General features: G+C 34.7%; 2 protein-coding genes across 3 annotated transcripts; one reads left to right on the forward strand and one right to left on the reverse strand.

Moving 5' to 3' along the window:
- Positions 1-619: 619 nt before the first annotated feature.
- Positions 620-1,348, forward strand: LOC122300823 (glycine-rich protein 23-like). Its single transcript, XM_043111730.1, has one exon. The coding sequence runs from the start codon at positions 677-679 to the stop codon at positions 1,103-1,105; it is 429 nt and encodes a 142-aa protein (XP_042967664.1). The 5' UTR covers positions 620-676; the 3' UTR covers positions 1,106-1,348.
- A 17,159-nt stretch (positions 1,349-18,507) lies between these two features.
- On the reverse strand, positions 18,508-22,951 carry LOC122300824 (cyclin-L1-1-like). 2 transcript variants are annotated; one of them, XM_043111732.1, is made up of 9 exons: positions 22,736-22,951; positions 21,725-21,909; positions 21,385-21,466; positions 20,945-21,085; positions 20,512-20,681; positions 19,759-20,032; positions 19,037-19,448; positions 18,884-18,922; positions 18,508-18,793 (listed from the first exon to the last, which is right to left on the reverse strand). In XM_043111732.1, the coding sequence occupies exons 2-9, from the start codon at positions 21,874-21,876 to the stop codon at positions 18,723-18,725; spliced, it is 1,341 nt and encodes a 446-aa protein (XP_042967666.1). In that variant the 5' UTR covers positions 21,877-21,909; positions 22,736-22,951; the 3' UTR covers positions 18,508-18,722. The 2 variants fall into 2 exon arrangements, with proteins under 2 accessions (XP_042967666.1, XP_042967665.1); XM_043111731.1 differs by having other exon boundaries at positions 21,385-21,475.
- Between the last annotated feature and the right edge of the window lie 1,933 nt (positions 22,952-24,884).

The raw sequence follows: 24,884 nt of genomic DNA on the forward strand, positions 1-24,884 counted from the left end.
AATTATAATTGGATAAAACTTGTGTGCCGCCTAGCCTCTGTCTTATCGCTCAAGTGTACCGTTTAGTAAAAATTTTTTATTTTTTCATTTTTTTATTTAGTGATTGTAAGTATATTGTTGTATTTTTTATTTTTTAAAAATATTTAAGAAAAAGCAAAAAAAGAAAAGAAAAAAAGAGTGAACTGGGTGATACGCTCAGCGTAAGAGCTGGGTATCAAAATAGCCCGACTCATTATAATTATACATAAAGAAGCGTGCTAGCTAGTACTCTTTCGGTTCTGTTAATTACAGGTACCCGATCCACGAAGGCCGGCCATAAACAACGATTTAGTACAAGACTTATATGCATGCGTTGCGTCGTCTTAGGTACGTGTAAAGTATACTGTCACCTTGAAACAATATTGTTGGAAACACACAAGAAAGACATGATAGCTGAGTTCCTTAAATTTTCTCTTCTTTTGATACCACCTAACTGTCTGATTCCAATTCAAAGAATCTCTCTTCTCGAGATTGCTTGCAAGAGATCGAGCAATGTCTCATTAATTCCATTTACTCCAACCCTAATTACTCTCAACTGTCCCCCACCGTTTAATCTCCTATTTAAAGGCCCGGCCCCCGTCTACACAAGTAGTCAGATGTCCTTTCGAGAGAGACAGAGAAACAGAGCGGGAGAGAGATGCAGAAGTACTGGTGCGTGATTTTTGTTCTTTTTTCAGTGCTTGTCCATGCAAGTTCACGCGAAATGCCTAGTAATGGTGGTCATGACGACGTCCAAACACTACTTATGCATGCTAGTGCACCAGAGGCGGCAGAGTCCCATAGCGTCACTGGCGTTAGAGACAAGAAGAATTTTATATACGGAGGTGTTGGTGGCTTTGCGGGGATGGGTGGTTTTGCGGGAGTTGGGCCGGGTGTGCTGCCAATCCTTGGTGGCGGCGTTGGGGGTGCAGCTGGTCTCGGTGGTGCCGGCGGTCTCGGAGGTGTTGGCGGTCTAGGTGGTCCTGGTGGCTTAGGTGGCGGAGTTGGCGGTGCCGGTGGCCAGGGTGGTGCTGCTGGCGGTCCGGGACTTGGTGGTGACCATGGTGGAGTTCTCCCACTTCCTTGAGTTACCTACGGCAGTAGATTTTCCAACATTTTGATAACGATCCGTACGTAGGGTGGTCTTTTTTGACCATGCAGCTTGTGTGTTTATTTTATGTTGGTTTTTTATTAGCACCTCTAAGTGTGTTCATTTTGGCTGCTTCTCATGACATGATCGGTTGCCGATCATGATGACAGTCGTATTAGTGTCTGTATCTGGCCTATTTCTTGTTTTAATCCCAATCGTAGCTGCAATTTTCTCCTTTGAGTATTGCGCTTCAAGTTCAAGCATTGCCAAAGGCTCAAATTAAAGTTTGTTTTCTCTTTTAAGGCAATAAAATATGCCAGCATATTATACATATTTCCCTTTAACATGACAAAGGCAATTCATTTACCATAGAACGACAATCGGAATGTTTATATATATAAACATGCATGCATGGAACGTTCAACTTATTCTCAAATTAAGATGTCTCATGAAATTACAAATATCCTCCCGTGTCTACGTACCTTAGTACTTAATGGCCGGAGGAAAGTATAAGTACCGAATGCGTCTGATACTGATCAACTTCTTGCGCCGGCGTTTGATGTGTGTGATCGGTACTGAGCTACTAATTTTTGCATGCATGGTGACCACCTGTACGGCTTGCACTGTACTAGCTGGTGTATCTTTGTTTTTAGTGCCGGACTACGCAGTCATGTCCGTTTATTAAATGCATGCGTTTGTCAAAAACCAAAATAGGAAAAACATAATTAATTAAAGAGGGACTCGCAACGAATATTTTACAGATCTTCTTACGTAAAATGATTAGACATGGTTTATGATTCGACCTCTCGATCGGTTGTAGCTAGGTACGTACATATCCTCATCCAAACTCACTTTCTAAGAAAAAGTCTCCCGCTCCATCTCCTTGATCAGCTGGTGGTGAAGGTTGTTGAAAATCACCAAAGTGTGAAATCGAAAAGGTCTTCTTAGTCCGCACTGCCCAATTTCAAGTTCTGCACCGTCCATCTCTGCACTATTCTATATATAGCTGCTGCAGCTAACTATTTCTTATCAATGCTAGTTGATATTTAATAGATTTTTAATATAGCTTCAATTATAAAATGAGAGCTGATACGTGAATTGAGGGTGTGTAAAAATAAAGAGTGGATGTGAGAAATTTTGAGTATTTGTAATCTCATATAAATTTAGTAAATTTTGACTCTAGTGAATGTACGTAGGTAAATTACTGAACCACTTAAATATCATATTGTATGATTTTTGAACAGTTTTGTGAGCAACAATTGGTATCAGAGCCGTTGGTTTGCACTATTCAGAAATTAAGTTGATCGAAATCAACTTTTGACAACTCCAGGAAGTTCCTCACGTTAAGACGAATCTATTATCACAAACGGACGTTGGAGGAGCCCACACACTCCGCAAGGTTGGAGCGTGCACTCACGCACCCCACTCGCAACTGGGGGTTGAAGATGACTGAATATCATGCGCTCACGAGCCCCCACGCACAGCTGAAGGTTGAAGACGCGTGACATACACGCGCCCTACTTACTCTCTGCGCGTACACCACAATCGCCTCACTTGCCCCAGACGCCCTGCCTCAGCGCTGTTACACACGCCAGACGATCTAGACCGTTCAAATTCTAGATTCGTTTTGGGCTTAATCTAAGCCATTTAGAGTTTGATTTCAACAATCAAATAATACTTTCCAACTATTTTGATCATTTCAGACTCATCTGTACGGTTAGAATTTTGACATTTATTTTCTAATTTTTTCAAAATTCATATAGAAGGTTTTAAGGGAGATAGAAGCTCTGAAAAAGTTAACAGCTCTGGGCGTAAGTTTACAGTTTCGAATGCTAAGTTTAAAGTTGAGAAGTTCCATAGAACTAGTAACTTTGGCATGTGGCAATGCGAAATGATGGACGTTTTGATCCAACAAGAGTTTTATATCGCGTTAGAGGAAAAACTAGATGATATGACCGAGAAGGATTGGAAGAAGATTAATACCCAAACTTATAGTACAATCCGTTTATGCCTGGCCAAAGATCATAAGTATTTGTCATGAGAGAGACAAAAACAAGTAAACTTTGACAGAAATTGGAAGATAAGTTCATGAAAAAGAGCATTGAGAACCATTTGCACTTAAAGAAAATGTTCTTCAGATTCCAATTTTGTGAAGGTATTTCTATGTCTGAACACCTCAACAATTATAATCAAATTCTTATTGATCTATTAAAATTGGATATCGAGATCTAAGATGAAGATAGGGCTTTACAGTTATTAAATTTCTTGTCTGATACATATGAGTAATTAATTATTACACTATTATATAGGAAGGAAAAAAATCAGTTTTAGTGATTTATTTAGTTCTCATATTAGTAATGAGTACTGCAAAAAAAAAAAAAAACAGGTACAGCTAAATACATCAAGTGAAACATTAACAGCAAGAGGAAGAACATGGTCAAAGTATTCAGCAAAGCATAAAGGTTTTCAATCGAACACTCTGACCACATCACATGGTTCATCAATCAAGAGAAAACTCACCAAATACGAGTTTTCTTTTTGTTACAACAAATGACATTGGAAGAATGATTATCTCAAACTAAAGGGACAACAGAAGAATCAACTCACCACAGCCAATTTCACGGATGAAGATAAAGATTTAGACATTGTCTCGACAAGTTCATCATCTATTTGTCATTCCAATGAATGGATTATGGATTTCAGATTTACCTATCACATGTGTTTCAATCGGGAATAGTTTACTGATTTCACAAAGATTGATAGTGGAACAGTACTTATGGGCAACGACAGTGCTTGTAAGACTTAGGAAATAAGAATCATTAGATTGAAGCTGTATGATAAAAGTGTTAAGAGTTTGACAGAAATTCAGTACGTTCCGGACTTGCGAAAGAATCTCATCTTACTTGGATATCTGGATTCAAATGGATTCAGAATCACTATTGAAAACAGAACTCTCAAAGTAGTAATGAGAGTTCAAGTGGTTATGAAGGGTTTGAGCCGAGGAAACTTGTACTTATTGCAAGAAAGTACTATTGATGGTAGAGCTTCCATAGGGTGTGAGAAACTAGATGAGACTGATGTTGACACCACCAGTCTTTGGCATATGTGTATGGACACGTCGGAGAAAAAGTTTTGCAAACACTGATAAGGCAATGCTTACTCAAATGCGTCAAGACTGATAAATTGTCTTTTTGTGAGCAATGTGTACTAGAAAAGCAAATGTGGATCAAGTTCAGAACCGCTATATATAATACACAAGGGATATTTGATTATGTATACTTCGATGTTTGGGAACCTACAAAAATTACATCTTTGGGAGGTAAGTACTGGTTTGTAACTTTTATAGATGATTATTCACGTTATGTGTTGGTGTATACGATAAAAAATAAATATGAAATGCTAAATATCTTCATTGTTTGGGAGAAATTGATTGAGACTCAGACTGGCAAAAAAATCAAGTGGCTTAGATCTAATAATAGAGGAGAGTACACTCTAGACCCCTTCATGGAAGTATGTCAGAGAGAAGAAATTCTCAGACATCTCACAGTATGAGGAACACCGTACCAAAACAGTGTGGTAGAACGGATGAACTGTACTTTGCTAGAGAAAGTAGGATGTATGTTATTGGATGTCAAATTCAGTAAACAATTTTGGACTGATTCTGAGATATATGTCTGCCACCTCATCAACCGACTACCCACAGTTACCAATGGCGGGAAGACACTAATTAAAATGTGAAAATGTACACATACTACCGATTATGACTCTTTACACATTTTTGGATGCCATGCTTACTATCATGATAAAGAAAGTAAGCTTGATCATAGAGTCAAGAAAGTAAAATTATTAGACTTTAGTACTGGTGTAAAAGGATATAGACTCTAGTGCATAGAATTTAAGAAGGTAATTATCAGTACAGATGTTACATTCAATGAATCTGAGATACTTAAGTCACATAAGTATAAAGATTCTAATGAAGGCAGCCATGATGGCGAAACACCTGGTGATTCACATAAAGTCGAGTTTACTACTTCAAATGATTCAGGAGACACAGATGGAGAGTCTGGATAAGATGAGATTGATAGTCCAGTCACAATACCTCCAAGTCAACCATAATCAATAACAACAAACAGGCTGAGATAAGAGAAACGTGTACCTACACATAATGCCGACTTCATGACATATGCACTACTAGTTAAAGGAGGTGAGATCCCAACCACTTACAGAGAAGTCATACAATCCAGTAAACAAGTTGAATGGACAAAGACAATGAATGAGAAGATGCAATCTCTTCACTAGAATCAGACTTGGGAGCTTGTGTCATTTCCACAAGAAAAAAAGTCAATTGGCTGTAAGTGAATTTTCAATCAAAAAGATAATCAAACTGCTAAAAATAGAGTACGATACAAAACTAGATTGATAGCTAAGGGCTACGTTCAGATAAAGGGAATTGACTACAGTGAAGTATTTTCTCCCGTTGTAAAGCATTCATATATTCGGATATTGCTAGCTTTGGTTGCACTAAATGATATTGAGTTAGTACAGCTTGATGTGATTGCAACTTTCTTATATGGTGATCTGGAATAGAAGATCTATCTATCACAACCAGAAGGTTTTAAAGAAGCTGATAAAGAAAATGAGTCTGCAGTCTGAAGAAGTCTCTTTATGGATTGAAACAGTCACTTCATAAATGGTACAAGCGGTTTGATCATTTTATTATAGACCTGAAATATACTTATTACCAATATGATTACTGTAAAAACTTATAAATAGATCTTTCATTTATTTACTTTTATATGATATTGGGGTAAAATTGGGGCCATGTTTTCCTTCAGCTCGTGTCCCAATTAATTTTCATAAAATATATCATATTATTTATATATGGTATCAATAATTAGGACGTGCGTTAGTTATTTCCTTTTCTCTCCTGTCTTTGGCCATTACGAGAATTTATGCACGTACGTATATCTTTTCATGGACGTAATTTTCTTCTGCATATATAGGACAATAAAGCCTACATGCATGTCCACAGTGTGGATTTGGATCCTATATATGCAATATGCCAATATGCCTTGATCCAACTCTTTATATATTTTGGGTAGAGGAGAGCCGTACGTACGTAGTACTTATATCAAAATTCATGAATACGGTTCTAGTAACCGTTTCAATTAAAATATTAGAATGAAATATTTTGATATCAATATCATTTTGATATATCGTTTTAGAATTAATTATATATTATACATAAATATTTATATATATATAAACTAACAAGTAATAAAATAAATACATATAAATGTATGTCACGTGTATCATGTATATGTATATATTATATATATATATATATATGAAAAAATTGAAGATTTATACAATAAAGATATGTTGAAAATATTACAAACTTGAGTTGAAACATAAAACAAAAAAAAAAAAATTAATAAATTATTAAAAATAATGATATTTTTTTTTAAAAAAAATGAGGTGACATATTTAAAGTTATAAAAAAATTAAAATTATATAAATATATTTTATTTTTTAAAATTAATTCAATTCCATTTGGATTTAAAATTTGCAAAACTACTATTTAAGATTTAAAGTACAAGAAAATTATAAAAACAACTCAAAATAGAATGGGGATTGAAATGTTCAATTCTAGCCAAAATGGTCAAAATTTGACCAAAATAATTGAAATGGGAGCAAAATTTGAAGTGAAACAAATTTGAATGATAAGAGTATACAAGACACTATATTAGAATGAAAAATTGCGACCATATTCATCAGGACGAAACGAAATTTAAAATCTTACTATATATAAATTGGAAATTTGGAATCCCTCTTAATTAAGGATTTATCCCTAGCTGGTACTAGTCTAGGTCATACAGTTCGAACAAGCAGCTAGCTAGGAGTACTCTAGGTAACTCTATGAAGTGTATTCTCGATTCTCAAGTTAAGTCTAGCTAGCTAGCGTTTAGATCATGTGGAATCAGGTTGGTTGGATATCAAGAACATTTTTTGAAAATTATTTGAGAATTTATTTAAAATTAGGTTTTGAGAAAATAAATGAGAAAAAACTGAATATTTTTTTTTATAAAAAATAAGTATTGTATTGGAGTTTATGAAAACAAATAGATAAAGTACTTCAAAAATTATTTAAATAAAATTTTTGTTTTAAAATTTGTAAAAATTATATTGATTTTTACGTTTAAATAATAATTAGGTAATAATTAAATAAAAATTCTTAAATCTGAAATAGAATTTTTTTTTAATTTATTTGCCTGACACTACAAGAAAATACACTTGTCGCAGCGTTTTTTGAGCTGCTGAAAATAAACACGCTGCAAATGGGTATTATTTGCAGCGTTTTTCACATCGCTACAAATATTTAAGCACATTTATTACATGTCCGAGAGGAGGGCACTAAAATTTTTTTTTACAGCGAGTTTTATAGTAATAGTGGCAATTAATGGCGCTGCAATAAGAAATGGACTTGTTGTGGCGCGCAGAGCTACGTCGGGATGAAGTTGGGCGCCAAAGTAGTAAATACATTTTAATTTCCCCCCACCCCCCGCCCCAACATTTCGCAGACCACAGTACCTTTCTTGTAGTGTTCAGAGAACTCCCTAACCGCAAGCTTCTTCGGCAAAACCTATTTGCCCTACCTCCACCTGCAAATCGCGAGTTTGACCAACTGATATTGTGCGAACCGAACTTGAAGCTAGAAGGATTCACAAGGCACACACTTTCACGGAAATTCTCTTTCAGTTTTCGGAGTCCCATTTTCCGACCCCCTTCCCCCCTAGTTCGTGTAAATTCCTCTGTTTTTGGTCTATCAATTTCGACTATAGAGCCCCCTTCGCTGAGCATTAGGTTTTGGTGCCTTGTTATGGTGCTGTTTACCTCGGATTTGGGCTTCAATTTGCAGCGTCGACCGATGCTGATTTTCAGCTCATAGTGGTCATTGTGAAGGTATTTTTCTTGTCCCTTTAATTTGCATAATCACTTCTTAATTAACCTTGTGTTCCTCCACCGATTAATGACCACTAACTCACTGCCTCCACCCATTTGGTGCTTGCGGAAGGAATTTCTGGGTTTTCCTCTTAGGAATGTAAACACCAGCCCATGTGTTTGACGCATTATGCTGAGATTTTTTCCACAAAATCCTCCTTTTTGTATATACTAATCCCCTTTGTTATTGTTGCATCACGATCCTTTTCTTGGTGGCAAAGGGTTATTGGTATCGCCTATTCCCCTTCATTTCCTCCACTCGGTTGGCATGATTTATAGCTGGTAAGAACCTCTGCTTTTTTCCCCAATTTTATTCCTAGCGTTTAGGTCAAGTATAAATTAGCATAGACTTTTTGTACATTAATGGAACCTCAATCCAGTTAGCCTAAAGTAGTTAAAAGATGCTGGGTAATTTGTCTCAGATATGCCTCATGTATTTCATTTTGTTTGAAATTGCTATTTAATTCCATGGTGTAACCAAAATTATAAGTTACTTCAATATTTTACTTCAAATTTAGTATACTTTGTGCACTAGTATTCCCTCATATTCTTTGAAATTGCTTGGAAATACTGAAACTTTGGAAGCTGAAATAATATGCTAACATTCGGTTGATGTAGACTTGTGTTAAAAAAGCATTGACCATAGTTTACTTGCAGCTTGTTGTTGGTGTCTAGTTAGCAAAAGAAAACATAAATAAGTAGATCTCTAAACTCTTTATTTGCAGCGTTTCATTTTCTGAGAAAACTACAAGTGTAACCCTCCCATTCTCAATATGATCTTGTGGATAATATTGACGCCCACATAAGCTTCTTTTACCCATTTGGAATGAAAAATTTAGATAGGAATTCTGTAGTTTCATCTCATGAAGTACTGCTCATGAGATTAAGTGATTATGGTTGTTGATAATAATTCCGTAGGGTAAAATTTGAAGGATAGAAATAAGATCTTAAGAACTCTATTTGTTGAATCATAAATGTATCTGAGAAATCCCCTTAATTACATTCGGAATGCCAAGTTTTGAATAAACCCATGCACCTCAACTACGCTGATCATACGTTCGCATGAGATGTTATAAGTTTTATTCTTTTACAAAATCTATTGATATTGGATAAAATAGGGACTAATAGATATATCTAGTTTAAGAAAATAAAATGAAATAGATATCTAATCTTAATAACTATTTCGTCCATGATTCATACAAGCAATGCAGTAGCCTATAACTTGACTATAATTGAAGTAATGAAAAACTGATTTGGTATTGTTTTGCTTAATTTTTTTTTTTTTTGGAATGTTAGAGATAATATCAAATCAAAGATTTGCTTTAATTATTATCTGCATGAACTAGCCTCATGTATTGCTCTTTTAAAGAAGCAATACAGCCTCATCTTGATAAATATATATTTCTTTATCAAGTTTTTAGTTTGCTGGTCTGGGTGATGCTGGCACAAGGATGTTTAAAAAAAAAAAAAAATCCTCACGGGGATTGCTTGGAGCACTGGATTTTTTAATGAGCCAGTCAGTGTTTCGAGAATTTGAGTGTTCGAAGTGAATTCTTGTTGATTGATTTTGCTTGGTTTTGTCGAGTTGGCTCTTTTGGATTTGTTGATTCTTAGTGCAATTAAAGATCTGGCTTTTACCCCCATTTTCAAGATTACTTGCAGTCAAATTTCTTTTAGAATTTTCATGAGAGAGTCAAGCGAGGGATAGACACTACTTGGACGACAGTGGCCACTTTCCACGCCAGGCAAATTTTCAGCTTTGGAATTGGTTCTATCAGGCTTGAAGAACCAATCTTTGCACATTTATCTTTATATCTTTCCCACGCAAAAAAACTCTCTGTTTCTAGCGCCCATAATCAATATTATTTGTCAGCCAACCAAAAAAAATGGGCTGGGCAAAAATCCAGCCCATCAGAGATTGGAGAGAGGGTTTGAACTCAGTAGCGAAGAACAAGAACTACAGGAAAGAACGCTTCTGTTTCAGGAATCTGTTTTCTGATAGAGAGGAATGCAGTTTATTTACTGAGAGTTCGTTTTTTTTTAATATAATGTATTCACCTCAGCTAGCGTGCGGTGTGCTCTTGGATTTAAAGAAGCTTCTCCATAGCACTACTCCCACCGCATTCGGGCCCATTTCTCTCTCTTCTATGCCCCATTGCGCCAGGGTTTAGCATTTTTTACAAAAAAAGCCCATTTTCTTGTGACTGTTTTCATTTATCTTCCTGGACTTTATCGTTGTATATCGAATAATTATATTATTTGCCAGTGATTTTGCTCATAAATCACTGTACATGGTGGATCGGATGGTACTATGTTTCAATTTCAGTATTTCTATTGGATCATGTTCAAGTTCGGTTACGGTGATGGTTTTGTTGAAAATTCCTAATTTTCATGGCTTTGGGTTTTTATTTTATGGTTTTATTTATTTAGTACCCCGGTAAACAGCTTGGGCTTGGCAATATGTTTTCTCTTCGTTCCGATACTTCATTTGTTTTTTTTCTTTTTCCTTGTGGTCAGTGGGCATGTCTCATTTCATTGGCCGTTGTGTGCATTTTAAAATGGGTTGTTTTTAAGGAATTTCTAATCGGCAATTACTGACTATGGTGTTTGATAGGATCATCAGCACTAGATATTGTTGATAATTGGCATGATATAGTTGACATGATGGGTCTACTTGACATGGTGGACATGATATAGTATTCTAGATATAGTTGACATGATAATGCTTTGATCTGTTTGATGCGATTCATCCAGAGAGAAAGAAATGACTGGTGCAGATTTTTTTTTTAAATGAACTAGAGATTCTGCATAAGTTTTGAACCTCTGGTACAAGAGCAGCAGAAGGCCTTAAAGTATATTCTTTCTGTGTTCTCTTTTATCACTAGATTGTAGCCCATTAAGTCTTAAGCTTCCAGGATTTTCTTTGGTAGCCTATAACTTGAAGGAACATATGCTATAAAAGTAAAAAAAAGAAAAAGAGTAGGGATTCAGGAATAAATAGCAATTTATCTAACACGTGCAACAACCATTTGCAAGTAAAACCTTGCTCAATTCTACAAAAGACATACAAGAGAATGACGATACAGAAAAATTAGGCCCATGCAGCCAGTGATTAGGTATACTTCACATTTGGTGTAGTTTAAATTATAGATCTAATTTTCATTATGCTGGGAAGAGTCTATTAATTGTTTAAAGAACCTGTATGCAGCAGCTTAAAAGCCTCAATGTCCTGTTCAATCAATCCTCCATCACCTCATTAATAAAGGCCTTCCATCTCTAAATTCTATTGTCAGTTCAAACATACACCCCAATCTGAATCTCCATTTATTAATGAGTTTGAAATGTGTATATATATAGAGTCTGGATGTTTTTAATTAGATCTTAAATGCAAAGTAGTTAATCATGGTTTTATTTGATATATATGTATATATTATATGCAGATAAGTAGATCTATGTGTAACCCATCTTTGCACATTGGTGTACTGCTGTCAGAAGATCCAGACTTTGTTTCAAGTGGACAGTTTTCATATGCACAGGCTGGGAATGCCAAAGAGTTGAAGCATTGGATTAATTTTGTACATTTGCAGCTGGATCTTTGTTTGCAACAACTAACATTGAAGGGGTACGTAACCTATGGTAAAATTTCATGCATGGGGGCGTGCTGTAGATGTTCCAACAGCTCTTGGGGTAGAAGCTTCATCATCTCTAGTTCTATGAACACTTATTCCCTGCTGTATTGGGCTGTATTTATGGAGAGAACTTGAAATTTACACATGTATTTCCTGTTAGCTTGGCTCCGAAACATAGTAGTTAAAATTCCCTTCCATTAATGCACCAAGCTAATGTATTGATTACTAAAAGATTATAACAATGTTGTATTGGATTCTCTTCATTTATATTATATTGAAAATGTTATGGTTGTTAAAAGGCAAATATGCTTCTCTCTTGGATTGTGGACTGAGTTGGATTGAATTAGGTACCAAACAGTACGTAACAATTACGTACTGGGTATGTCTAAAAACAAGGTCATTCGCGGCGTTGAATGAGGCGTTGTGAAAAAAATTTGGTTTATGAATGTTATTTGCAGCGTTTTACATCCCGCTGGGACTAATTTGTAACGGAAATGTTATTAGATTTTGCAGCGTTACAAACGCTGCTAAAAATATATTCTCAACGTTATATTAAAACGCTACAAAGAAACAAGGATATTTGTAGCGTTCTAGTTGTCTTTTGCAGCGTTTTATAGCGCTCTTAAAAAACCTATTTACAGCGTAATTTTCAAACGCTGTTAATAGTGTACTGATAGTAGCAGCGTTGTTTGACAGCGCTGCAAGAGTCTAGTTAATTTGCAGCGATTTTAGTATTATTTGCGACATTGAAGCTACGCTGCATTTTTTTTTTCTTAGCGTTTTATGGCCATAGGCAGACTGAAATTACCAGCGTTTTTTTGATTTTTTGCAGCGTGAGAAAACGCTGTAAATAATGGATTAGTTTCAGCGTTTTTGGTCTATTGCTGGATTAATTTATAAGTGAGTATACAATTGCGACTAACAGCCGGCGTTGTAAAAAACGCTGCGAATAATTATTACCAGCGTTTTTTGGGGTTATTTGCGACTATACGTGGCGCTGGAAAAGACGTATTTTCTTGTAGTGTGAGTTTGGAAATGAAATGGAGAAATTTTGGAAATTTTATAAATTTTATAGTTTGCCAAATATGTCTTAACCTGTCCATTATGATCGAAACCCTGTTTGGATACCATGCAGTACTTGCTTTTCTTCCACTAACATTCTCTCACAATGATTTGACAACTATTGGAATAGATATGAAACTGTGAGTTTTCTTCTATTGAATTTTAAGACTTGGGATAAAACAGAGATAAAATGCCATCCAAGCTGTTAGGTAAAATGTTGTTCTTCTGACTCAGCCAATTAGTATCAATTTGCTTTTATTTCATAATTAGCATCCTCTTAACAGTAATTTCACATTTTATAAAAATAATAAATATGTCATATCTTATGTGTGTGTATATATATATATATAATGAGATAAAAATAAAATATCAATTGAGTTTTTCTACAAACAGTATATGAAAAAGGATCAAGAGGATGAAGGACGGATGAGAGGCTGATAAATGGAGCTGATCGTTGCACTTTAATTCTTGGGGTGCATTGTGTCGGGATCGAGATGGAAGTCTTACCAAGAGATAGGGCAAGCTATCACAGATTGTCGGATCAATTATATATATATAGTTTAGGATTCCTACACGATACTACCACCAATAATTTTCTTGGAAATGATCGATCAATTAATGACAGCTAGATAGATCGTCTAAGAAGTTAATCATGCGCCGGAAGGGCAGAAATCTGTCCTAATCCATCATCCAATTACATGCATTATGGTATGGTCTATTATGGGAAATCTGCTCATTTCAAGCACTGATTTTTACGTACGGCCTCCCCCTTAATCACTCAGATCAATTACAAGTTTGGGACCATGCAATCTGCATTATTTATTTCCCTAATTAATAAATATGAAATGGGTTTCCAATTCACAAAAATACTTAATAATGCGCGTTTCCTTCTCTCTAAATTAGATAATCCCAGCCAATATAAGCAAAGAATTCGCTCGAGATGATATGGTTCATGATTTTCTTCCAAGTAATAAGTAAAGGTAGGAGGGGGCAACCGTGCATATTGGAGTTTTCTAGTACCTGAATGAACCTTTAGTAGCATCGTACTTGTTGATAGGACTGTTCATACGGGCCGAATAAATTCGGCCTGGTCCAGAATCTGAAAGGTTCTGGTTAAATTTGGGCTGAAATTCGAATTGCAAAACCCGGTATCCGGTTTCATTTATTATTTTTTTCCTTGCTAAATATATGATTTTGTAATTCATATATTGTAATTTAGTATTTTGTAATATAATGTATAATTAAAAAATAATATAATATGTAGTGAATTGTATTGTAATGCATGCATACTTGCATAGATGAACATTGAAATTTTTTTTGGTTTTACATGGTCTTACATGCATTTTTATTGCTAGACAAATAAGTAGAACTTTGATATAGGAGTTGATGATATTTTTCAACCTCTAAAGTGCACAATCAAATTTATTCTTTTGTTTTTTATAAAAAAATAAGAGCTATATGTAAAAATATTAGATACATTTAGACTTTTATATGGTAATATTTAAAAAAAAAAAAACTCGGATTCAATCCGGAACTCAGAATCCGGATTTCGAAAAATCCGGACTCACATTCTTGACACGAGCTAACCCGATCCGGGTTTCAGCCCGAATTTAAAATCCGGATTCCGATTTGGGTCTACCTGAATTCCTAGTCGGAATTCAGATGAACATACCTACTTGCTGAAAACTAGATAAAAGGGAACTCGATCTATAACTAATATTAATAGTATAAGGTGAATCCATCCTCGAATTTGAGTTTAAAACTTAACACTTGTTAAGTTATTTGGAAATAATTGAATGACCATCGAGCCATTGTCATTGATGGTGATCAAATGGTTCATCTACTTATAAGGGTAATGTTATACATTATATTTTCATTTCACTTTCATCTTATTATATAAGATATGATATAGTTATTATTATTAAATGATAAAAAATATTCATTTAATAAATGATTATTTAATGGTGATGAATGTCTTATATTTTATATTGTAATATGAAAATAAAATGGTAATGTAGTGTATATACTTTTTCTTTTACTGATAATGGTTTAAACGTATAAGGGACTAATAATAAAAAATGAAAGAAAATTGAGGAGATTATTTAAAAGAAAAAAAAAAGAAAAAGAAAAAAAGCAAATTGAGTAGAACAATAGATGGCCGACAACTCTGCCGACATTAATTCCTGAAATTTCTATATCTTAAAGCATTTATATACCCATCTTTGTCTGGGTATCAAGAAATTAATTCGTGAAATGCAAGTAATTCGATCTATAAAGGAAAGGCTATTCATTTCTTGAAAGATGAATATTCGGGCCACCATGTGTTTGTGTTTAAACTTAATTCCAAGAATTGAAAAGACATGATGAACCTGTCCTGAAAATCTGCAGTACTCCGCAATTATGCATGCAAATATCACTGTCGCTTCACGTTTTAATGGTTTTTTGTTCCTTCTACCGTGAAAGGTTCCTATAATTTAGCCCTAGAATTCGATGGCAAACTCCTTAAACAGTGGGTCACAGCCTGCATGTATTGACTTTTATTAAATATATTTGTGGACTAAACAGTCTCGTGTTGCATGTATAGAATTTTCGAGAATTGTGATTGGAATCTCACGCTAGATTAAGGTTGTGTTTGGTTATTAAATTTATTTTAATTTATTTTATTTAATTATTATATTTATTTAATTTTAAATATAAAATATAATAAATAATTTAATTTTTTAAAAATTTAAAATAATAATAATATTATTAAAAAATAATATTTTAATAATATTTTATTTCTTGACATATCAAATACATCGATACTCAATGTAAAGGGTATTCATGTTATACGAAAAAATATATTTATCATCTATTTTCTTATCATTTCATAATATAAAAGGTATATATAATAAAAGTAATATTACTCATTATCTAATCATGTAATATCATATTATAAAATGATAAAAAAATTATGAGAATTAGAATAATATATATATTTTAGAGTGTGTAAACTCTTACACAGTTGCACTTTCTTTGAAAATAGTGAAGCAACTATTAAAAAATAAAAAAATTTCACATGAATTATAAATTTATTCTATTTTTTTTTTAAAAAATGCATGAGACTCGAATACGACAGAACTTCACAAATCATTTTTCCGACTTAAAAATATTTCACATCAGTTAAACTAAAAAAATATTAGTAATTCAACTCTTTTTATGAACATCATGAACCACACGAGTTAGCATTAATGCGACAATATGACAAGTTAACAACTCTACCCTTTTAAGATGCCATTTGAAGATTTCTTCAAGTTTCCCCTGCTTTTGGGGACCCCTCCACGTAAGTTTGTCTACAAGTGTCACGGATATCAACAATGGAAAGATTCTTATCTAAAAGTATTAAAAAAATGAAAAGAAAAGAAAATGCTACTTTGAGTGCATCTCCCACTAAACATGCCTTAATAGTTAATGGTTTCCGTGAACGATAAAATCAGCATTAATAATCATTATCTTAACAGCTATTACCATTTAGGCTTGGTTTGATTACGCATTTTTTCTTATTTTATTTAATTTAAATATGGTTTGATTATATAATGAAGATGAAATAAAATAAGATATTTTAAATAATAGTAAGATTTTTGCGTTAAGATGAGATGAGATTATTGGTAGAAGAGATGAGATAATTTTTACTTTTTAAAATTTGATAAAGGAGTGAATTCCACTATTTAGATAGCAACCGTTTATTTATAGTTTTATATTGTTCACTTATTGTTTTGAACAGTTTGTTTCGGTTTTGTACTGTTCATTTAAAATTTTCTGTTATTCATTTAAAATTTTTTGTCATTTTTATCTTTTTTACTTTACTTTTTATTGTTTATGTCAGTTATTAATTTCAAAACCCAAGATAAAATACAAACAACTCATGCCATTTGAATAGGCAGACTAGATTGTTGTACAACCCAGATGAGATACATCTGGATATTTAAACTAAGTCTTAATCATTATAATTTTTTTAAAATTTTACATAAAATACAATAAATAATTTTAATTTTTAAATTTTTAAAATAAAAATTATATTATAATAATATTTTATTCAACTATCTTATCTTATTTATAACCAAACGATATCTTACTACATTAATTGTGCACCCACCTTCCACGATATATGGTCACTGATAATGCCTGAGTTTCTGCAACAAGTACTGTCGAGTAATTGACTACAAATTGAAGACCAAAAGGCAAGGAAATCTCAAAATTAGGAAACCAAAATATATACAAATTAAAATCCAGAACTTCCCTATTTATACACACGCCTCTGGCGTTCCTTGTGTGCACCATCTTTCACAAAATGACAAACAGGGGAGTCTCTCTCTTCCTAGTTCTTGCATGCATTTTTGTCAGTACAATAGCATCTGCAAAAGAGAAAGGCAATCATCATTTGCCAGCTGTTCATGTGATCAATGCGTTGCCAAAGAACTCAGAGCCGATGAGTCTCCAATGCGGTGGAGAGAAGATGCTAAACGCGGGGGAAGATTACCAGTGGACTGTAGAAGAAAACAAGTTAGTTTACTGTGAAGCTTTCTGGGGAAGATCATTTGCTTCCTGGCATGGGTTTCAGCCCAGAAGAGATGTGGGTCGTGGGGCAGTCTATTGGCTGGTAAAGGATACAGGGTTCTTTCTTAGCTGGGATAATAGTAGTTGGGTGAGAAAACAATTGTGGGAAACTGAGTGATTCCTTCATCTGGAGCTTTAATCATGATCTATGCATTCTGTTGTTCCATCTGCAAGTGTTTTTACATTTGTTATACTTTGAGAAACTAAATAAAGAGAAGGAATTTGGTTGTTTTACTTTTTTTTTATGTCTTTATTTCTTTTAATTCTTGTTTCTCTTATCTTTTTCCTTGCCATGTTCAGTATTGTTAAATTCCAGGAAATAAATCATCAATTTTCATATTTTCCTCTACCAATTCCATTGCCATCTTTGTTTATAATCTTCATGGCTGTGGATCATCTTGCACTTTCATCCATACTACCCGTCTAATCAGTAAAAACAGACACAAAGGGATTACTAAATTCTGACAAAATTTTATATAATTTTATCTACTTTACAATAAAAATAATTATATAATCTGACGTATCAGATGAAGTTATGTTAATTTGTAGATTTATTTTGATGTACTAACTTTGTGACTAAAGTATTTCTCTTTGTTTTTATACCTCGGGTCACGATCTGTATTGAAGGCCTAGCTTCCTCGATTCTTTCTTCTTGGTTCCCGGCTTCCCGGGTCTAATTTCCTTCTTATTCTTTGTCACAGTTTGACTTTGAACAGGGTATCCAAATTCCAAAATGTTGTTTAAGCTGCCAGGGCTTATGCTCATGGCACATGCCGAATAAAACAACCCTCCAAAATCAGCATAATCATAAACATCACGCAATTCCTTTCACGTTTCATCTCCGTCTCAGGCTCTCTCCAATGTAGCACTTTGCACTTTGGCAGTCGACTAATGGTGAAAAAAAGTTGAAGGCTCATTACCCAGACGCCTAGGAAGGATAGGCCGAATAAGCATGCCACCACTTATTGCATGGGTTCCTAAACTCTACAAAAGACGCCCACAACCCCCTATAATAAACGCAATACGGCGGAAAAAGTTAAAACGATAACAATAATACAACTCTCAGGCCTCAGCAAGCTATTGCAGGTGGCCAGGAGATGAGAAAAGCACTACAAGAGAAGCATTGTATTGCCATTAATTGATGGCTGTGTACAAGATCAACGGTTAGGAATTGTACAGAGATTGATTATTAAAATACCTTAAGTAAATCTCGACTCAAAATCGTTATTGTTTGAATAAAGCAGATTTTCATTCTCTTTATCCCCACTGTTTAAGTCTTTCCTTCATACAGACCAAACGTGCTAGCTATACCTAAAAGTAAGGGTTTAAGTATATGAATGATGTCTATGGCGATCCTTCTCCCTTGAAGAATAAGAGGAACTGTGGTAGTCACGATCTGAAAACGAAAATAGAGATTCAGATAACGGAATTTCGGTTAAACAAGAACCATACCATCATAAAATAGCAAAGGGGAGCAAGAGCATACCTCGTGATGAATGATGTCTTGACTTCCCTGAATGCCCCCCTGAATCGACAATATAAAGATTGCAAATCAGCGAATAATCCAAAAATCAAGGACCTCCACAAAGCACAATAAAGATGGCATCAGGTTCAAGAACAAAATTGGCTGCAAACATACCTGAGTCCTTTCCTCTATCCTTGGATCGATGACTGCGGTCCTTGACTTTATCTCTGTCCCTGTCACTTTCCTCTCGGTCACGTTCCCGGTCAGAATCTCTGCCCCTATCACGATCGCGGGCCTTTATTCTGTCCTCCCTTTCCCTCTCTCTATCCCTGTCCCTGTCCCTGTCCCTCTCCTTGTTCCGTTCCCTACTTGCCTCTGCTCTGTGCTCGGGATTGGATTTTAGCATGGGCTCTTCTCTTGCATCTCCCTCAACAGGCATATTCTTTGGCTCATCGTCACTTTTCTTAGACTCCTTCAGTTTGTCAATGGCTGCTCTTACCAATACATCCTTGGATGCACCAGATTCTGGGTTAACTGCTACCAAAGCTGGCTTGGTATTGGGTGTAGGGCTAGTCTGCAGAACTTCCTACAGTGAAGCATTAAGAGAAAAATCTGATCTTACTAAAGTGTTTTCTCTCCTCGGAAGATAACGTTTCCACTGAGTAACATTATATGGTCAAGCAAATTTTCTTCAGACCAAACAATTGCGATCCTTTCTTTCACCAAAAATCAAGTGGTCCAAAAGCCAACTCTACAGTAAGAATCTCCAGGAAAAAAGATGCAGTACTTGCTAAACAATTATTCAACACTCATTAATAAATTGTTAATTGCAAAAATTGTAGAAAGAATATTAGAAAAGGCTCTATGTTTCCCATGCAAGAATGAGATAGTACTACCTTAGGAATGAGCTGAGACTGTGAATCCTTTGACTTGTTAGAAAATGTGAACGAGTCTCCATCCTTGCAGACTGGAATGTACTGTGCCTTAGGAAGGCTGTAAAGGTGAGCCAAAACCTTACAAACTTCATCAATCCCAGACTTGTCTGCATCAAATGCCTTCCACCATGGAGGATTCTCAGGAAGGGGTACATGGAAGCGACGGGCAGCAGCATAGATAACCCCGCAAGCCACAACCTCACTCTTAAACCGAACACACAAAGTTGAACGCAAACTGCTCACATTTCAATGTCGAAACAAAAGTAAACAATGAAAGGCCTAGCAATGGAAGTGTAAAACGTAGTGGAAAACAGAGAAAAATTGTGCAACAATCAGAGAGCACTGAGTGCCACATACAATTGGGGAAAGGTAACAAAAATATTGCAGCATCATTCTATTATTTTCAAATACTTGTTGTCAGTATCTCTCTCTCTCTCTCTCTTCTCTGATCAGTGACATCCTTCACCAGCAGCTTCATAGAGTATCATAGCTACAATGTGAGGAACAAACTCCAATACTCAAAACGAGGGGAAGAAGGCTCACACATATCAAAGTATACATAAACTGACTCAATCTTAAACTCAAAGCACACGAATTGCAGATGGAAAATTTTTTCATGTTCAATGGATGACAAAATGATAAGAAATCAATGCACATAGGTTTTGTAGTAAGTACTAGGAAATATATCCATAATGAGCTAATTGCAGAAGTTACCTATCATTTGCTAGATTCCAAGCTTCTTGCCTCAGTTCTGGAGGTGTTTCAAGGGTGGCAAGGTAGTTGGATATGAATTTATGAGGATGTTCAACATGACAAATGAATCCCATCTCTTTCAATATATGCCTTTCTGTTCGGCTCAGATCAGTCTTGAGGTCATGATATTTCTGTTAGAGAAGAAACACAAAGAAGTACAAAACCATGAAAATGTACTTTTAAAATAAATAAATAAAACAAGAGGGCTTTTACAGGCTCACAAACACCTGCAGCTAAACTAAACCAACGATGTAGAAAAAAGACACCATAATTGGAATATGCCAGAAAGGAAAGGAAGACCAAGTAATGAAAAACTCACTTCCTGTGCCAAAGAAGACAACAATAAACAATAAAAAAATATAATTCAAAGCATAAAAGAAGGTGGATGCTTAACCTGTGATCCAACCTCCAAATGCTCTATGGGTAAGTTCTCCCTCCTACATTCCATTCTATGGAAAACAATGAGCACTTGTCTTGCTTTCCTCGGACTTTCTTCCAACTTTGACGCAAGCCACACACAGCTTGCAGCAACTTTCTGCAAGACATTATCAGATAGAAGATAAGTTCAAGATGAAAAACATGGGCATCAGGATCTTGCATTGGTTAAAGTGAACAAAACAATCATTTGTTTCCAAGAAAATGTAGGAAAATGAAAAGCCATTCTAGAAAACAAGGACCTTATTCTGATAAAACTATCTGGCCTAGCATAATAAGTGGTGCTATCAATATGAGGTTAAAACATTATTTATGTACTTCAAAAGACCCTTCATTTTCCTTACTCATTCTCTATGTCTGAGAAAGGAAAGAGAGAATAATGGGTGAACAAAGCTTAACCTTCACATTGAAGCGGGCGAATGATTTCTTGCAATAGAAACGATGGAATAGAACCTGGCCAGTGGCCATTACAGCTTGAGGCCTGTAAGCAATACATACGATCAAGGAAACGCTGAAATAACAAACAATGGAAAAAAAGAAAGCATTTATTCCCCTTCTATATCTTGCATTGGTAGAATCTTTTCCCTGGTGGGTCTCTCATTTACTAAAAGTCTGAAATCTTGGATTACTAATTGGTGAGATACTATGGAATCCGAAATCTTCTTGAACGATATTCAAGATATGAGTAAGGAATTCCATAAACCAACATATATTTGACAAAGAAATCAGCAAAGGATACAGTTTAAGCAAGATGCCACTTTCTTGGACGAGATCACAACCATAGATTCGTAGAGTTGTTTCTGTCACTTCATCTATACCGTCTTTCCTAGAAGGCGAGTCCTTTAGCTGCTCATCGGTTAAGTAGAAATTGTCCATCGCTGTGTAAATCATCCTTACACAAAGAGCTCAACCACCTTTAATAACCTGCCACAAAATAACAGATCGAACTTTCAGACTCCTAAATGAACATGCAGAAATCTTTTTTCTTTAGAAATGTTTAAGTCATAAAGAGATTCTACAAAAGCAAACCTACATATTGACAAGTGACGTGGCTTCATATGATACGTTAGATTTACAATAAAAGTAGCTTTACAATCTAACGTATTGCATCAAATCGCGTCAATTTGTAGATTTACTTTTATGGAATTTCTTTATGGTTGTAACACTTCTCTTCTCTTTTCTTTTTTTGTTGGAAGGAGGGCGGGTGGGGTGGGGAGGAGGAGGAACTTTTTGACACGCAGTTACAACTAGAGTGAAACCCAAGATTAAGTTTATTTATGTAAAATCCAAAAGGGATTCGCTCATTAAACTATCTTTCTTTCAATGTTAGTGAATTAATGAACTATATTGAAACCAAAAAAAAAAAAATCAGAACTGTTTTAAGACTGCCTTAGTATAGGCAACACACGCATTCATTTGCGCATACACGTCAAAACATAAATGGAAAAGACGAAGCTAATTTAGTTTATGAGTCTTAGCGTTATGGGCCAATCATAAAAGCCCTCCCTAAGTTTTAGCGCGGCTTCAAATAAAGCCTAGGGTTCCTTATCAGCACCCATTGCATAAGCTCAAATATAATACACATGATGTATTTCAACTCGCTCATATCAAATCATATTGTACTTCAAGGTGTTTAAAGTATGCGATCCGTCCTTCATAGCAACTATAGCGGTTTCCAAGTCCCAGTACTCTGAGATTCATCGTGTAGAATAGGAATCGGCATTTATATATAGGAATTTTGGAAAATTACCTCGACTTGGCGAACCGAAAGAGACTAGTTCCTGGCTCCGAAAGCGAGCTCTCCGTAATTGTGGAGATGGGGAGGGTGATGGTGGCGGGTAGTGGGCGATCCAAAAGGTGTCGCTTGGGCGTCAAGTCAAGAGAGGGAGGAGAATGCGTATGTTGAGAGTGACCGACTATTGCGACGATTTTGGGTACCGCTTACTATTTGCTTCTTGCGACGAAATTAGCTCCTCGTCCTGTTTTATAAATGTGATTGAATTTGAGTGTTGAAAGGTATCAAGGTATATTATGAATAGTAATAAAAAATAGATAAAAAATTATAATAAAATATTAAATAATTATAAATAATAAATAAATAATAATAAAATATGTTAAGAAATATTTAGATATTCTCAACACTTAAATATAATTTAAATAGGTCTCGGTTGCTTATACAATACAAATTAATTTTATTTTATTTTATTTTATTATTATAACTTTTTAAAATTATTATATAAAATATAATAAATAATTTAACTTTTTAAAATTTTTAATTTAATTAATATTAAAAATTTATATTTTAAACATATTTTATTTAATTTTAACTCTCATCTGATCTCACCTATGTAATTAAATGAGATCTAATATTATAAAAAGGTAAAACTTAAAAACTAACAATATAATCAAAAATACTAAATGATGTTAAAATTAACAAAATTAAATTAAAAATAATAAAATTAAGTGAAAATCTATCTGCAAATATGCTTAATAACACCCCCAAACACATTATTGATATGGTTACTTGTTAGCATAAAAAATAAATGTATTTTGAACTTTTAATTACTAAAGTAGTTTCATATTGAGTGGTGTGCTTAGACATTGATTTGCCAATAGCATAGTTTTAAAATTGAAAAATTAAAAATAAACATGAAATATAAAAACCGCACACAGAAGGTGCCCTTTGTGGTGGTCATCATAGCCGCTTAGGCTTAGTTTGACAGCACAATATATATATATATATATAAAATATTTAAAAATATTTTATTTATAAATATCATTTAAACAAAAAAATACTTGTCAATTTTAAATCTTTAAACTTTTTATTTAAACATTATAATTTTTCTAAATTTCAAAACAAAATAGAAAAAATAATAATATTTTTTTAAATTTTAAAATAAAAATAATATTAAAAAATAATATTTAAATTATTTTTTAAATCTAAAATATTGTTCAATATCTTGCCTCTCATTTTTCAAAATCTAACCTAATATTTTAACTTAAATAATTTCATTATTATTTAGAAATCCACTGAAATTTTGTAAGCATTCCCATGAGCGACCCAAGATCTGGTTGGCTTAAAGGTGGCCACCGTCTGAGCACACAATAGTGTCACCACCTAGATTTTTCTAGAGAATTTCCTAACCTTCTAGAGTCTCACAGTCCTTTGTAATCTTATAGAATTGTGTGGAGTATTCTAAAATGGTGAAGAACCCCTTAGGGAAGGGCTTTATAGACAATTCTAGAGTAGTAATCTAGAAAGTTTTTTACCCTTGGATTGGTGACAAGTGTCACAATCCTAACCATTCTTTGTACCAAGAGTTTCCTATAAATAGAGGGACTTTCATTTGTGTAAATCACCAAGCAATAAGAGAAACAAGTTCTCTAGAGTTTCTCTCTCTATCTTCTCTCTCTAGTTTTGTTCTCTATTGACTTGAGTCATTTAGAAGGCTTACTTAGGAGCTTTGTGGAGAGAAAACCTCCTAAGGCCGCACGTGACGTGTGAAGAAATTCTAAGTCCGTGACAGTTGGTATCAGAGCTGTCCAAGTTAGGATGACGGATCCAAGTGAGATCACCATAGAGTCCCAGGAGACACGAAAGAGCAAGAGGTCGAAGGAATCAACCTCATCTATGGAGTCTCGTCTCGATGGCATCGAGAAGGCCATGACCAAGATATTGGACAAGATCGAGGAATGTGATCAGTCTCACAGGGAGGTGAGCACCCTTAACAACACTGTGACGAGGATGGAGGTGGCGGTAGCGGATGTCAAGGACTGACTTGACATCGTGGAGTAAGGTTTGGAGGAGCTAGGATTGGAGGAACAATTCGAATCGCTCAAGGAGTCCATTCTGAGCACCATCAACCCCACCATCGAGGCACAGGATGTTGAGAATGTTG

The sequence above is a fragment of the Carya illinoinensis genome, chromosome 2, assembly GCF_018687715.1.
Source record: "Carya illinoinensis cultivar Pawnee chromosome 2, C.illinoinensisPawnee_v1, whole genome shotgun sequence".
Lineage (NCBI taxonomy): Eukaryota > Viridiplantae > Streptophyta > Magnoliopsida > Fagales > Juglandaceae > Carya > Carya illinoinensis.

Excerpts from the sequence above, each read along its gene's own strand:
- LOC122300823 (XM_043111730.1), top strand. The coding sequence starts at position 677 with ATGCAGAAGTACTGGTGCGTGATTTTTGTTCTTTTTTCAGTGCTTGTC.
- LOC122300824 (XM_043111731.1), bottom strand. The coding sequence starts at position 21,876 with ATGATTTACACAGCGATGGACAATTTCTACTTAACCGATGAGCAGCTA. Across the intron at positions 21,476-21,724 it reads AGTGGCATCTTGCTTAAACT|TGCTTACAGGCCTCAAGCTG; the intron begins GTATCCTTTGCT and ends GATCGTATGTAT. Across the intron at positions 18,923-19,036 it reads GGATAGAGGAAAGGACTCAG|GGGGGCATTCAGGGAAGTCA; the intron begins GTATGTTTGCAG and ends TTGTCGATTCAG.